At 38.6% G+C, this 14,802-nt stretch overlaps 1 protein-coding gene across 4 annotated transcripts in view; it reads left to right on the top strand.

Moving 5' to 3' along the window:
• LOC111869995 (zinc finger protein 260) overlaps positions 1 to 14,802 on the top strand; it is a 303,781-nt gene that overhangs the window by 223,032 nt on the left and 65,947 nt on the right. Inside the window, exon 4 of one of the 4 annotated variants that reach the window (XM_023861917.2) lies at positions 9,637 to 10,860. The exons of 2 other annotated variants lie outside the window; for them this stretch is intronic. In XM_023861917.2, the coding sequence (XP_023717685.1) occupies positions 9,637 to 10,747 (1,111 nt within the window). In that variant the 3' untranslated portion in view covers positions 10,748 to 10,860. Of the gene's footprint in view, positions 1 to 2,618; positions 5,828 to 9,636; positions 10,861 to 14,802 lie in introns of those variants that run through there. One more of the 4 variants, XM_023861905.2, reaches the window with a different exon arrangement.

Raw genomic sequence — 14,802 nt, 5'->3', positions numbered from 1 at the left:
CCTGCTCTATTCTGGGGACAGAAGTTATTTAAACATTTAAAACAGACAATGCAACATTTCACTTAAAGTGTAATAAATCGGGAAAAGTATAATTCTTTTCTGTTTTCAAATATTTACACAGGGTATTGAGCCACACTGTTTTTGGCGTCCTAGGCATGTAAAAATTATGAATGATAGTATCATATTACACTAGAAATTGAACTTGGTGTGATAGTTGCGAAAACATTCCACACAGAGTCCAGCATCACACCTGTACACAGTGTTTCTCCTCTTACTTGATAGACAGACTCAATACAACGTAAATGTCTCGCCCTGTCACAGGTTTCCATGCCCTAGCAGGCAACCTGACTGGTAGTTCATGCCCAGCATAGAAACTGCTCCGCATATCTGTTTGTTTCTTTGATAGCTGTGGCTGTCTGTTCTTTACTGAAAATAATAATAAGTCAGCAATTTCTGTCAGATGTTTTGCAGCCTTGAGGTCCAGCACTGCCCCTGGAATTTTCCCTGTCTCTTATAGTTCTATGTATTCTCCAAAAAAAGAGTTTTGAGTAACACTTTAACCTTCATCACTGCCATCATTTCCTACAGCTTCAAAAGAGCACGGTTGTCCAGTTCCCTGTCAGCATCAAATTCTGAATCTGATAAACTTTCCTCTAATTCACTTAGAAGTAAATATTGTAACGTGTTTGCGTTACTGAAGACGCCGTAGAGATGGTTAATTGGTTTATTTAACAATCTACAAATAACGTCTACAATTAATTATCACAATATTACGGGTTTCCACACTTTACAAACCCTAGAACAAAATCTCTGAACACTCTCTTCGAGAGTCTTCACGTACTAATAATGCGGGAGCTATACAAGTCTCCCTGAATTACACACTCCGAGTATAACTGTACTACAGCACTCACTATGTCTGGAAAGCACACGAAAAGTCTTCCGCTCGCTGACTTCTTAAGTATCGCACACTTGCAGGCTGCTATGTTTCAACTCGGCGACTGTTACTTTATAACTGGTTCGCAGCCACTGTGCAGCTCACTTATGTAGCTGCAGCGCTTGCTTGTTGCATAATGAGTGCCACATCATCCTGTTACGTCACCGCTGTTGACTCGCCTTGCATAGTTACCAGGTTGCGGGGGCTCGGCTATCTTCGGCTCCCCTCGGCTCTCTTCGGCTCCGCTCGTGACGTCACCGCGCATAGCTGCCAGGATGCGGGGTGATTACTCGCCTATTACGCGAGCGTTACGTTACCGCTGAGGGGTGNGGGGGGGGAGTTCTCGGCTTTGCACAACATGTCACAATATTCTCCACTTCATGACAGGAGACAGATTAGCACTTCATTCTAGTGCCTGCCATGGCTGCTACATGCATATTGCATGAGATACATATTTATGTAGCAGAAGGAATGTACAGTAGAAGCATTCATACATAGTAATGTTGTGGTTTCCTGTATGGCAGTCATAACATTCTCCTTTAGAGTTAAGACAAAGTGTCACATTCAGGTCATAGAAACTATGCCAGGTTTCTCATGGCTACAAATATCCGTGTGAAAGCACTGTCTAGGTCATGAAATAATGCTTGCAAAGCCCCAAAAGAGGCAACTTTTATTTTGATCAAAATGTAGGGACAGCACACAATCAATTACTATGTATCTAACATTTTTAGTTCATAGGAGTTGCCCAGGGTGAAGACAAGTTTGTACAGTAATGTAGTGCACCAAATAGTGAGGTACAGAACTTTTTCAAAGAATTCAAAACTAATACAAATGTTGGGGGAAGAAGAAAGTTGGACAACACATATATGAAATGGTAACCTGCTTTCTCCTCTTTTATTTCATATGAACAGAATCACTTTACGTTAAAAGCAACAGTTCAAAATACAAGCTGAGCCTTACTTCTACACTACAAGTGCTTTGTACTTCGGACACGTTGAAGGGTTATGGCACGTGCATCTTATCACACATGTTGCAGTCCTTCAAGCTGGGGATGGTGTCCACCATACAGTAAGAAGCTAGACAGCAAAAAACCAAAGACAGAGGCAACGAAGACCTGCAACACAGCTTGAGAACTAAGCCCTTCTCTTTATTGACTGATGTCACGTTGCATTCGAGCAGATCCCCTGTGTACATTGTGGGGAATGTGATCTTTTCAAGCACAGCTTACTTGAATTTACATGAAAAAGGAAGAAGATTAAATTCCTTGTGTGTGGAGGAGTGTCAGCTCTCGTCTTAAAATAATGTAAACAATTAAGTTATTGAGTGCATTTTTGTATGTACTGTAATCATTACTGTGATGTAGATGGATTTGTGTTTCAGTGATTTTGAACTTGTCCTTGATAGATTTCTTGTGATCCAGAGAGTTTGTTTTGTCATTTGTGGTATGTTTACCATGACTGTGCCATTAGGTGTTACATGGCCGCTGGTGGTCACCTGTCCTTGTGCAAATGGTGATGAATCTTGAGCTACTCTCAGTAGAACTCACATTAATGTAATGTGTAATTACGTATGGTTTACATCCCATTTTAAGAGTACAGGTGTTTCTTGGAAACAGCAGAAATATCTGTGTACTTTAATGCAGTTTATAGGATAATATTCTAAGAACACTTTTTCTCTTTTCTAGATTTACAGAAGAATGTGGACATGCTGTCAGAACAGAGGGTGCCAGGAGTTATTTGAAACAGCACAGGAAAGTTGTGTTTGTGCCGGCAATGCAGGGAATGGTGGTGCTTTCTGTTGGAACCGAAGGAAATGTAACCTCATCTAGTAGCAATGAAAACCATTACATATATGTTGCTCCATCAAATGAAATCAGCACTGCTGCAAACATTGCAGAAACCAGTGGTGGGAAACTGAAAAGGAGCTATGTTTCCAGAAATGCAGAAAGCACTAACAGTTTTGGTGAAGAACTAACATGTGATACCATTGCATACAGTGGAGAGAAGAACTTTCCTGACAATGCAAGGAGAAGTACGTCTGTTGTAATTAGTGAGCAAAGTAGTTCCTTGTGCAGTGAAATGATGAATAAAAGTAACACTTCTCTGAAGTTGAATGTTTTGAGTGAAGCCCAGAATGTGCCGGCACACCAGGCACACGTAATGAGTATGAGATGTGAGATGTCACTACCAGTCAGCAGTGAAAGTAATGATAGGTGTGATGAGTTGATGCAGAAACATAGTGCTACTGCAGAGATGAGTGCATTTCCTCATTCCCAGAATGCTTCTTTAATACCAGCACAGCAGGGACAGGCCATGATTATGACAAGAGAAACAAGACAGATAACATTACCAAGCAAAAAGAGGAAGGCTGATAAAAAGTATGGAGGAGAGAATTATGTTTGGTTGAATGTACTTAAAACTGAAGGTATTTCAGACACTGGCCTGAAGACTTCTGTTCCCATTGAGGATCCGAGAAGTAGCACAGTTGCAATCATGGAAAGAAAGACTGATGCTTTTGTTGAAACAGCTGGAAGTGATGCCACTGCAGACAGTGATGGAACATGTAATATTTCTGGTGAGGATGTGGAAAGCAAAACTGTTTCAAAGGTTGGAGGAGAACAGTTTTATTCTGATGTGACACTGAATGAGAGTGACATGACTGAAAAGTTACTTGTAAACAGCCAACAGCAGAAACTTGGTCTGCTACCAACAACGCAGGGATGGATGTTGGTTCGGATGGGTGAGACAGGAGCAACCAGTGGTAATAAAACTGATGTTCTGAAAAGTGACACTACCGCATATAGGGTTGGAAACAGTTTTGGTCTTAGTAACCCTGCTGGAAACTTAGTATACATTGACACGAGAGCCCTCCCAGGAACTGGACGCCACATATGTGTTATATGTGGTGAAGTATTTGACACAGAAGGAAAACTTGATTTGCATGTGAAAACACACAGCTATTTGTGTGAGATATGTGGTAAAGTGTTCCTGACAACTGATCAGCTGTCATGTCACCGGCGTGGACATAAGAAGGACCGTCCTTATGTGTGTGACATCTGTGGGAAGGGTTTTAGAATGGCCTGCCGTCTTAATATCCATCGTACAGGAGTACACTCTGGCATTAAGAATCACGTTTGTAACATATGTGGGTATGCATCAGCATTTAAAGCAAGTCTGAAAATGCATCTAATGAGACATGCACAAGCCTTCAGATTCAGTTGTGAAGTCTGTGGGAAGGGTTTCTACCACAAGAATGGCCTTGAGACACACAAAAACTTACACACAGGAAAACGATCATTTGAATGCGATATATGTGGGAAGGCATTCTTTTTTAAGCCGTACTTAATACGTCACAAGCGAACTACACATCTTGAGGTACAGGATGATGGCAGCCCAAGTTCATTCAAGGGTCATGAATGTAAAATTTGTGGCAAAGTGTTGAAGTTCAAGAAATCATTGCTACAACACGTCAGTTCCCATTCAGGAGGGAGTGACACATTCCTCTGTGACAATTGTGGAAAGGCATTCAGGACTAACAATGCACTTGAGGCGCACAAACGAATCCACACGGGTGAGAAACCGTATGAATGTGATGTGTGTGGCAAGGCGTTTGGACGAAGGACAGGTCTTTCAATTCACATGTCAGTACACACAGGGGAGAAACGTCACAGTTGTGATGAGTGTGGTAAATCATTCACACAGCAGTCAAGCCTTATTGTGCACAAACGTTACCACACGGGGCATAGGCCTTACCGATGTCATTTGTGCAATAAAGGCTTTGTCACTAAAACTCTGTTTAAAATGCATCAGAACACAGCCTGTGTCTGAGTATATCTTGTATTATACTGTGTATGTAGTAGAATACAGGATGACTCACGTGGAGTTACCGCCACTTACGAAGCTCTTTTCTGAAGACTTTGAGCAAAAAGTGTCATATTAACCTGGGTCCTATAGTCAATATTTAGAGAGTTATATTCGTAATTTGAAGGTTTCTAAATTTTAATTTTAAATACAAAATTACATTATTCTAATGCAATTATTGTCACCAAACAAATTATATCTATGGACTTGATTATCTGTAGTTCAGTTTTGCAAAGTCTTACGGAGATTACAACACATTTTCAAAAATGCCTCCTTCCGCTTCAATACACTTGTCCGCAGTTTTGTGAACCACGCACATTGCTCTATGTAGGTGCTCATTGTTATCTCTGATTTCCATAGCAGCGTGCATGATGCGAACAAGTAGTTCCTCATGTGTTTTTGCTTTCCTTGGGTAAACAATGTCTTTCATCCATCCCCAATTGCAATATCTAATGGGGAAAGGTCTGGCAATCAGTTCACAATAGTGTGTTTCCAATTACGAATGTAACTTTATAAATATTGAGTATAGGACCCATGTTTATATGACATTTTTTGCTCAAAATGAAATGAGCTCAATAAGTGGTGGTAACTCATCATGAATCACCCTGTATTAGTTTCTTTTTCTGTGTGAGTTGGATTTTTTCATGGGTTTTGGTAGTTGCAGGCCTTGCATGTGTTCTTCAGTGCAGAATGTGTGTCAGACTATATTGCTACCCTCGGGAAAGGGAAGTGCCACTTCTGTTTTATATTGTTATACACCCTTGTGATTGTGCAGTTGAATGATTTGATCATTCTGTACTTCATGCATACTTCTTGTATTTAAATGGATAAATGAGGACATGCAGAAGGATGGATTTCTCTCAGTTTATACCAAAGTAATGATTCTAACCTCATTGTAGGATTGTGACTTGATACAGATATGGAATACATAATGCTTGTAACTGATGCTGAATTTGTAAATTGAAGTTGCTATATGATGTTATATCATGGTTCCTCCTTTTATAATTATTTAGGTTGTAATTGGTAATTAAAAATCTTATTATTTTTCTTTGCTTGTAGAATGAATTCTGTGTTTATTTATCTGTCCTTCATTATGATTTATAACTTATTATGACTATTATGACTATAGTCATAATAATAAATATATAATGTAATAAATATATTAATTGATGTTATAAATAATTATTTGTTCTCACTGTATATGAAGTAATTATCTGAACAGCATAGCATTTATATTATGTTGAATATCTGTATATTGCTATTATTCATCTTGTTTGGTTACCTGTCCTGTTCATTCACTGGCTTGTATGAATACTGGAAGAGTATGTGTCTGAATGAGGGACTATACCTGAGTATTTTTGCTAGAGGCCACTTCAGTTCTGGTTCCATTTATGTATAAAATTGACCCAGTGCAGTAAACAGCTGGTAATGTATTTGAGTCTGGAATGAAATTGTTGCTATTGCTTGTGATGTATGTAACAGAATATCCAACAGCGTATAAAGTTAGGAATTTTGCAATAAAGTCAGCACGTAATGAAGTGCAGTTATATAGTGTTAGTCATAGGATTCGTAAAGTAAGTAAAGTAGAGGTATCCCTGTAACAGGCCGTGGAGGCCCAAAGGGTTGTGAGATGTTGAGGTTCCCACATTTTCTAGACAGTCGGCTCATAGATGGTGGTAAGGTTGTCAGCCTTATGAGCAGGCCACCCTTTACCCCAAAGAACATTCCAAGAATGTTCCTGATACTCATTTCTGTTAGAGGCTGAGTCGACCCCAGGGCCATAGTGTGGCTGGAAGGATTAGGTCAATTGAAAAAATCCAATGACCTCATCGGGTCATAGGATTAGTATGTTTAAATTTTGCTTTATTGACTGTGTCTAGTAATGTAGACTCCTCATTTTGGCATCTTTGGTCACCTCTCTGAATTGAATAAGGAGGGTTCAACTAGTTTAATTGCTGTGAGAGGATATAATCTGTAATTGTTGAATGGATGAGTTATTTGATATCACTCAGTTCTCAGGAGTCAGCTTTATTGTTACTTATTTTACTGAATATAAAATTGAGCCCCTTTTCTTGTTTAACCCTTTAAAGATGGAATTTCTTCTAAATAATATGTAAGAACCCACTTTTTACCTCACAGGAAACACATTATATCTCTTCTCCAAAGCCCAACCAGTGAATGCTGTTTAAGGAAACAGTTGCTATTTGTTGTGAGAACTATACAGAACAGAAAAATACACTTTGTTAGAATGCAAAATTTTAGTATGGTGGTACATATAATGAACACTGGGCTTTGCCATAAAGACATCATGAGTGGATGGATGGTTATGTACATTCATATTCTTGGCACAAGATGGAGGTATATGTATCTTCACAGCCTTGCCAGTATAACCATGAGGAAAGAGAGTATAGTACTTATTTGATGGCCTAGTTTGATACACAGTTGGTTTGGAGTTGCTGAGCATAACATTCCCTGCCTCTGCTGGACATGAATCTGTGGTCATAAACCCATAGCCTGGTCAATATATTTATTGCTGTCAAGGCTCCTTTCTGTTGCAGTTACATATGTAGTATTCAGAACTCAATTTATGGGGCACTGTGTACATCAGTTACATCTTTTCACTTTGCTGATTTAAGTTATGTTGCTTTATTTAATTTTTTTCTGTATAAGAACTTGCATGAACTTGCAATCAAGTATTCTCGAGTGGTCAGCTATTTGAGAATGAGTGTATGTCCTGTGAATACTGATGTTGATGTCCAGTGTGTTATTCACATTATTGCTCCCAGAAGCTGTTGTCCTGTCCAAGAACGGACCATTGAGGGAGTAGTGAGTTCTAGTGTGATAGTAATCACACTCATGTTTTTTTGGATAACCTGAATAAGAGAGAATGCTAGCTGTTGTTGCTCACTGCTGCTGTTTATACTTCTTAGAGCATATTGGTAGGTATGTACCAGAATCGATGTGTGAGTCCAGCGAGTTCACAGATTGGTCCATGCAATGTGCCATTCTGGACAGAGCTTTAGTTTTCTTGATTTAAAAGGTGCCATGACCAGGTGCTGAATGAGCCTTGTTTTCGGCAATAATGTGGTAAAGGTATTACTGTTACATAGAAATTGACATTTTGTTGATGTACATTGTTTATTTTCCTTAGCTCCTGAGGTGAATATTGTGCCATGCAGGCTTTTCCCCACAACCAGTTTCATCATGAGTGATGAAATAGGATTTTTGAATCAGGACAGGAAGATATTTTGAGAGAACCCTCATATGTTGTGTAGTACTTTCTCAAATGGAAGTCAGCCTTGACATATAGGTGTGGGTGTACAGCATGTAGACAAAATGGAATCACAAACACTAGAATTGGCCCAATGCTTGTACATTCTCACACTGTCTACTCTCCTTCCATTATTTTTATTTCTGTACATATGTAGATAATAAATTTAAAGCGAAAGTTGGTTGATTGGTGACAAGACTGTAATCTCTGTTTCGAGATATCAGTTTAAAGAAATTTTAATATCTAATTATTTGAATTTGAGTCAAGTACTCATATTTGCTACACAGTAACTTTAAATAAGTCACAAACTTATTGTGTTTTACTATATACATTATAACATATGGAGCAGACATGTCCAACGCGTCGATCGCAATCGGCTGGTCAATCACGGAATGATTTTTGGTCAATCTCATAGGCCTATAAGGAAATTATACATGAAAAGCATGTAAATTCACTTGTAATGTAATATGACTATATTCAGATTTTGAAGGGAAAATATGTATTAAAGCAGTCTGTACTTTCAATGTATGTTGCTTTTACAACATCATGTGTTGTATTGTTTTTACCAATATTTTTGCTTAAAGCAAAGTACAACGATAGTAGGGGGTGGTAGATGACTGGAAGTTTTGACACTATAAAGTCAATCAGAACCTGTTTTGAAGTTGGACATGCCTGTTATAGAGTAACTTACTTACTTAACTTACTTCATCATGGAGCTGAGCCCTTCTTGAGGAGCCGCAAATTCTGCAGCTACTCACAAATTCCCCAGCATTTTATGGAATCCGAAGGTTCATTACCGTGCTCACAAGAGTCATCCACTAGTTCATATCCTGATCCAGATCAATCCAATCCATGCCATCCCATCCTATCTTTCTAAGATCCATTTTAATATTATCCACCCACCTACATCATGGCTTTCCTAGTGGACTCTTTCCTTCTGACTTTCCCACCAATATCTTATATGCATTCCTCTTCTCCCCCATTCGTGCTACATGCCCTGCTGACCTCATCCTCTGTTAACTGTCTTTATGTCATGATTTTGCCCTGCATTTTGATGATGAGGGAGCAACATATACTTAGTTTTCTCTGTGTTCATTTTTACACCAGCCTTCATACTTGCACCAATTAAAGCCTGTGTGTTTTTCTTTGTGGTATCTATATTATCACCCAGTGGATTCACATCATTGGCATAGACCAACAGCTGATGTGTCCCGTTTAATTTCAGTCCCACCTGGTTTTCGTGGACCTTCCAAATGGCATATTCTAAAGCAAAGTTGAAAAGGAGTTACGATAAATCATCTCTGTGTTTTTAGGCCATTCTGGATAAGAAATTTGTCAGACAATTTTATACCTATATGGACTTCACTATGCGTTTTGTTTAAATACATTTTAATCAGCCTAACTAGTTTCATGGGTATCCCAAACTCTTATCTGAATATTGTGCAATACTTCCCTCTTAACATAACATGTATAGTAGAATTATCAAGTGTGATTGGTTACTTAATGTTAAGGTATGTGCCAGGAAAATTACCAAGGTAGCATTCAGAGAATAAGTCTTCTGTTTTTTCTAGGTGTTGGATTGGAAACAGAGAGGATGTGACTGCAAACATGGGGAATAAGAGCATTTCAGGTGCTTTGGAAAGTGGAAATGCTGCAGAGAAGTGCAGGGTGTGTGGTGAAACATACAGCAGTAGACAAATGCTTGTGCACAAGAAAATGCACCCAGACATTAGATCTCATACGTGCATTGTATGTGGAAATAGGTTCACTGCAGAAGCAAAACTGAACTTTCACATGAGGACACATGCAGCTCCAAGGAATATCAAGTGTGACATGTGCAGCAAGATATGCATGACTGTGAAGCTGCTGAAACGACACATGAAGACACATACCAAAGAGCGCCCTTACACATGCAACATCTGTGGCAAAACATATAAGCGTTCATTCGAGCTGTCTGTTCACAAGAAAGTACACACGGGTGTCAAGAATCACATATGCAATGTGTGTGGCTTTGCAACTATGTATAAAGCATATCTGGAAATTCATCAGAAGAGGCATATTGGTGACTTTAAGTTTCATTGTGATATCTGTGGTAAGGGGTATTACACAAACACGGAATTGCAGGGTCACAAGAATGTGCACATGGCAGAGCGGCCTTTCCAATGTGATATATGTGGAAAGGCTTTTGTCTACAAGTATAACTTAATAGCCCATCAGAGATCAGTGCATGCTGACTGGCAGAAAGCTGACAGTGCTAGTCCAGGCAAGTTCTACGAATGTGAGACTTGCGGCAAAGTGTTCTCATATAGGAAGTCACTGTTATTACATGTGAATTCTCACACAGGTGAAAACCAAGCATTCCTTTGTGACATTTGTGGAAAAGCACTCACAAGCAATGCATCTTTGCAGTGTCACAGGCGTATCCATACTGGCGAGAAACCATTTGTATGTGATACATGTGGTAAGGGATTTGGTAAGCGAGGTAACCTGCGCATTCATCAGCGCACACACACTGGAGAGAAACCTTACAGTTGTGACCAATGTGGCAAGTCCTTTACACAGCGAACAACTCTGGTAGTGCACAAACGTTATCACACAGGACAGAGACCATATCAGTGCCAACTGTGCAGTAGAGGCTTTGTGTCTAAGACCCTGTTGAAAACACATCAGAAAAGCCATTGATGGTATTTCTCAGTTCCCATAATTTTTAAGGACAAGTTGTTTGGAAAACATGGCTTGAAAGAAATTTGTGTAACTTGTTAAATTATGTCATAAATAAAGTCTCTTGGAAGTTACTGAGCTTTGGTTTCTTCTGGGTTTTGGTTTGCCTTGAGTGTCCAGGCACAAGTAAGAAAGTTCATACAGTTCTTAGGAGAATAAATGTTAATTATATCAAATTTCTTACATTATAATTCACTTTTAATTGTGTTTCCAAGTGTGTGTGTTTCTTTCCATTCCTGAACAGTCATGTTTGCATATACTTGTGGCTCAGAATACTACTTTTAAAGCTCTTAAGGAATGCCAGTCTTGCAATATCATTCTGATACAGGCCCAGTAGTAGTTCATGCTGCATTTGGAGTAGCATTCCTGTCAGGTATTAAGCAAAAATTGTACCCCAATTCACTGTATTATATCTGATGAGATGTTCTTGATTTTGTCACTTCTTACAGCCATTTCTTTAACTCAAAAAATGGTTGCTTTATGTTTGGGATTCAGAACACATTCCACTGAGTGATATTCATGCATTGATAATTACCTCATCCCATGCTGTCACCTTTCAAATTTCAGTTTCAGTTTATTTAATGTTCCATAGGTCCACAGTACACGTAAGATATAGAACATGTCAAAATAGTACATAATATACAGAATAAATAAAACAAAGTAACTGAATAGAATAAAATGAAATAATCAGATGAATCAGATAGTTGATTCCAGTGAATACATAATACTGAATACTATTAGAATTGACTATGAAGTAACAATAGAATCATTTCAACCAAGAAGTAGTCAAATATCCAACTGCAAGCAAATCATAACATTTTACTCCTGAAAAGCCATAAGTATGACAATATAAAATTTGATACTAGCTTTTGACTTGTCATTAACTTGTGCAGGTTTTATATTTAAAAAATCTTCTATGGAATAAAAATAATGTATATGGAGAAAATGTTTTAAACAGGTTTTAAATTTCCTAGGATTATGAGATATCTCTTCGATGTGGGGAGTAAGATTATTGTAGACCCTAATGCCCATACAATACACTCCCTTTTGGTACAGAGTAAAGTTTGATATAGGCTGATAGAAATTATTGGATTGTCTTGTACTTATATTGTGATTTTCTGAATTTAAAATAAAAAGATTTTTATTGTTAACCACAAAAAGCATGAGTGAAAGAATATACTGTGATGCAAAAGGTAAAATCTCCAACTTTCTAAACAGATTCCTACATGAAACCCTACTGTTGCAGCCGATCATGATTCTAATTATCTTTTTTTTGCAATCTAAATATTTTTTAACTATGGGGCGAGTTTCCCCAAATGTATAAACCATAGCTCATAATCGTATTAAAATAGGAATAGTAAATAGTTTTCAAGCTATGTACATGTACATTCTTCTTCTACATGAATTGTCCCATCTATTTTCAGTCTCTTTGCAGCATCCTTTTTCCCTCAGTTCTCATTGTATAGGTCGAAATATGCTATTGATATTTTGTATACATATGCTTATTTCTTTCTTGTGATGACTAAGGGATTGTTGTGATACTGAAATGAAGCTCCTTTCACACAAGGAGTAATATTTAAATTTGAGGACACTCATCAAATGGTACAGCCTAGCTACCCTTTTAATTCTTCTTGAGGTTTACAATTTTAATTGAGCTTTGAATGTGTTTCATGATCCAGAAAGCTCACTGTTCTTCTTGGTGGTGTCCCTTTAGTTTTCACAGCTTACATCACTGGTACCAACATCACATGACATACCATTATCCATTTCAACAAATGCACTTTTATTTGATCCCAGTAAAGTAGGATGTGGGAAGAGGTGAAGAAACCCTGTAACTTACTTTGATCTTATTCATACTTTCTGTTTTCATATGAAACATATATTTAATATATTTTAATCTTATAAAGCTCAGGATATGGACCAGGAGAGGGCTATTGCGAACATGGTAATGAGCCATCAGATTCCATAAATGCTGGGAACTTCTTGAGTAGCAACACAGTTTGTGGCTTCTCAAGAAGGGCTCAGCTCCATGAGTGATTGAGTGTAATCTTTTAAATGCGTAACATAAATATAAGCTTACTGAGTCTGGAACATCAGAAAATTATTGATTGAATAATGTATTGAAATGTAGGACTATGATAGAACTCTGAATCAATCGATAACCGCTTGCTGTTTTTATTTGTTTATGAGTTGAAGGTCCTGGATCTTACCCTCAGATTACATTTACATGTACATCATCTTTTATATGCATTGTATGTATGTATGTATGTATGTATGTATGTTATGCTTCTTTGAATGGTAACTCATGCATGGCTTGAATTACATTTGTAATAATTGACCCCTCTGTGGTCTAGTGGTCAGAGTTCCTGGCTATATTTCCAGAGGTCCCAGTTCAATTCCCTGCGCTACAAAATTTTCTGAGAAGTAGTGGGTCTGAAAAGGGGCCCACTCAGCATCGTGAGGCTAATTGAAGAGCTGTTTCAAAGAAATCGTGGTTCCTGTCTAGAAAACTGAAATTAACGGCAGTGGGGATTTGTTGCGCTCACCACGCAACACCCTCTGTCTGCTAAAGTTGGCACTAACTTTGCTGACAAGCGACGGTCAGTATAGTTCGTTTGCAGACTAAAACCACGGAGTTTAATTTAGATAATATATAGATTAGTTTCTGTAGAGGCTAAAATTTGAGATTGGAGATTGTAAGGCATTACCCAAATGTTCGAGTCTTACGAAAAGTATTTCACAGCTATTACGGTAATCTGTCAACACTTGGGCAGGAACCAGGCTAAGAATGTTGAGGATCAGCATTCATACGTAATCGCACTAGCAAGAAGCTTGCCTCACTCGGCCACTGAAGTATAATGATGTTATTAATTACGCAGCGATGAGACGCCATGGGTCCTCCCACAACCACCGATAATAACCAATTAGAATATTACTTTGAGAATTGAGGACACTGAGGAGGAGTTAACTACCCTCTGTCGTCAACAGCTGAATTAGCAAATTAAAACTATAAATTACTGAATTTTGAGAGACTTGGGATTCTGATCTAACACAGAATATTGAGTTGTCAGCCGAAGGCTCTCTTCAACATGGGCCTTACGAGCGGATGCAGTGGGCCTGCATCTTGTACTACAAGTAAGTTTCTTTACGCATAACAGCCATGATGTTTAATAGTATTGTTGATCAAAGTGTTGTTGTGAGATTTGAATGTGCAAACTCCAGTGTGCCCGGCGAACCCTAAGGGGAGGATACTAGAATCATGTAACATGTAATTGCCGAGGATGATAGTCAGGCATTAAGGGTTTTATAGTGTATGTGTCAAGGTTATGGTTAGCGTGTAGTGATAAATATAATATGTGGGTTTCAATAGGTAGAACTAAGGGTAGATTATGTTAAGAGTGAACTTTACGAAGGATAGTGTAATCGTATCTAATGAATAGTAGGGAAACAGGATCACATGGAACGATCAATACTTGCCTATAGTCAGGAGTCGAAGAGAGAGAGAGACTGACTCTAGTTTTACACCCCCGAAGGGGGAGGTTCCTAGTGTACCGTGAAGTGAAGCCTATGTAGACCCGACTGAAAGTCGGCTTTGTTAATACTGTAAATATTGTAAGTCATGTAAATATAAGAGTGTAAATAGACAGAGTAGAGAGAGTAGGATGGACGCAGGGAATTGTGATTCATCCCTCCATAATCACCTTCCCATGACAGATCATGCAGATCCTACCAATATGAAAGGAGGGTTGCAACAGCAGCCGAATGCTTAAGGGGAGGTACTAGGAGTAGACAGGGATAGGCTCCTGCCACACAGGCAGAGTTTAGTAGCCTTAATATCAACGCCCCCTTAAGATGTATTAATAATGTAACACGTGGCTACCTGTAGACTATATGAGGAGTTGTCAAGAGGGAGCTATGACTATATGTCAGGGGTAGTTCCCACAATAGAGATGACAGACGATAGGTAGAGGCGGGTCAGATCTGACACGCCCGCTGTACGCCAGTAATAAGAGGTG

This window comes from Cryptotermes secundus, unplaced genomic scaffold, assembly GCF_002891405.2.
Source record: "Cryptotermes secundus unplaced genomic scaffold, Csec_1.0 scaffold2458, whole genome shotgun sequence".
NCBI classification, from domain to species: Eukaryota; Metazoa; Arthropoda; class Insecta; order Blattodea; family Kalotermitidae; genus Cryptotermes; species Cryptotermes secundus.
Note: the sequence above shows the minus strand (reverse complement) of the source record. Positions and strands in the feature narration are given on the sequence as shown.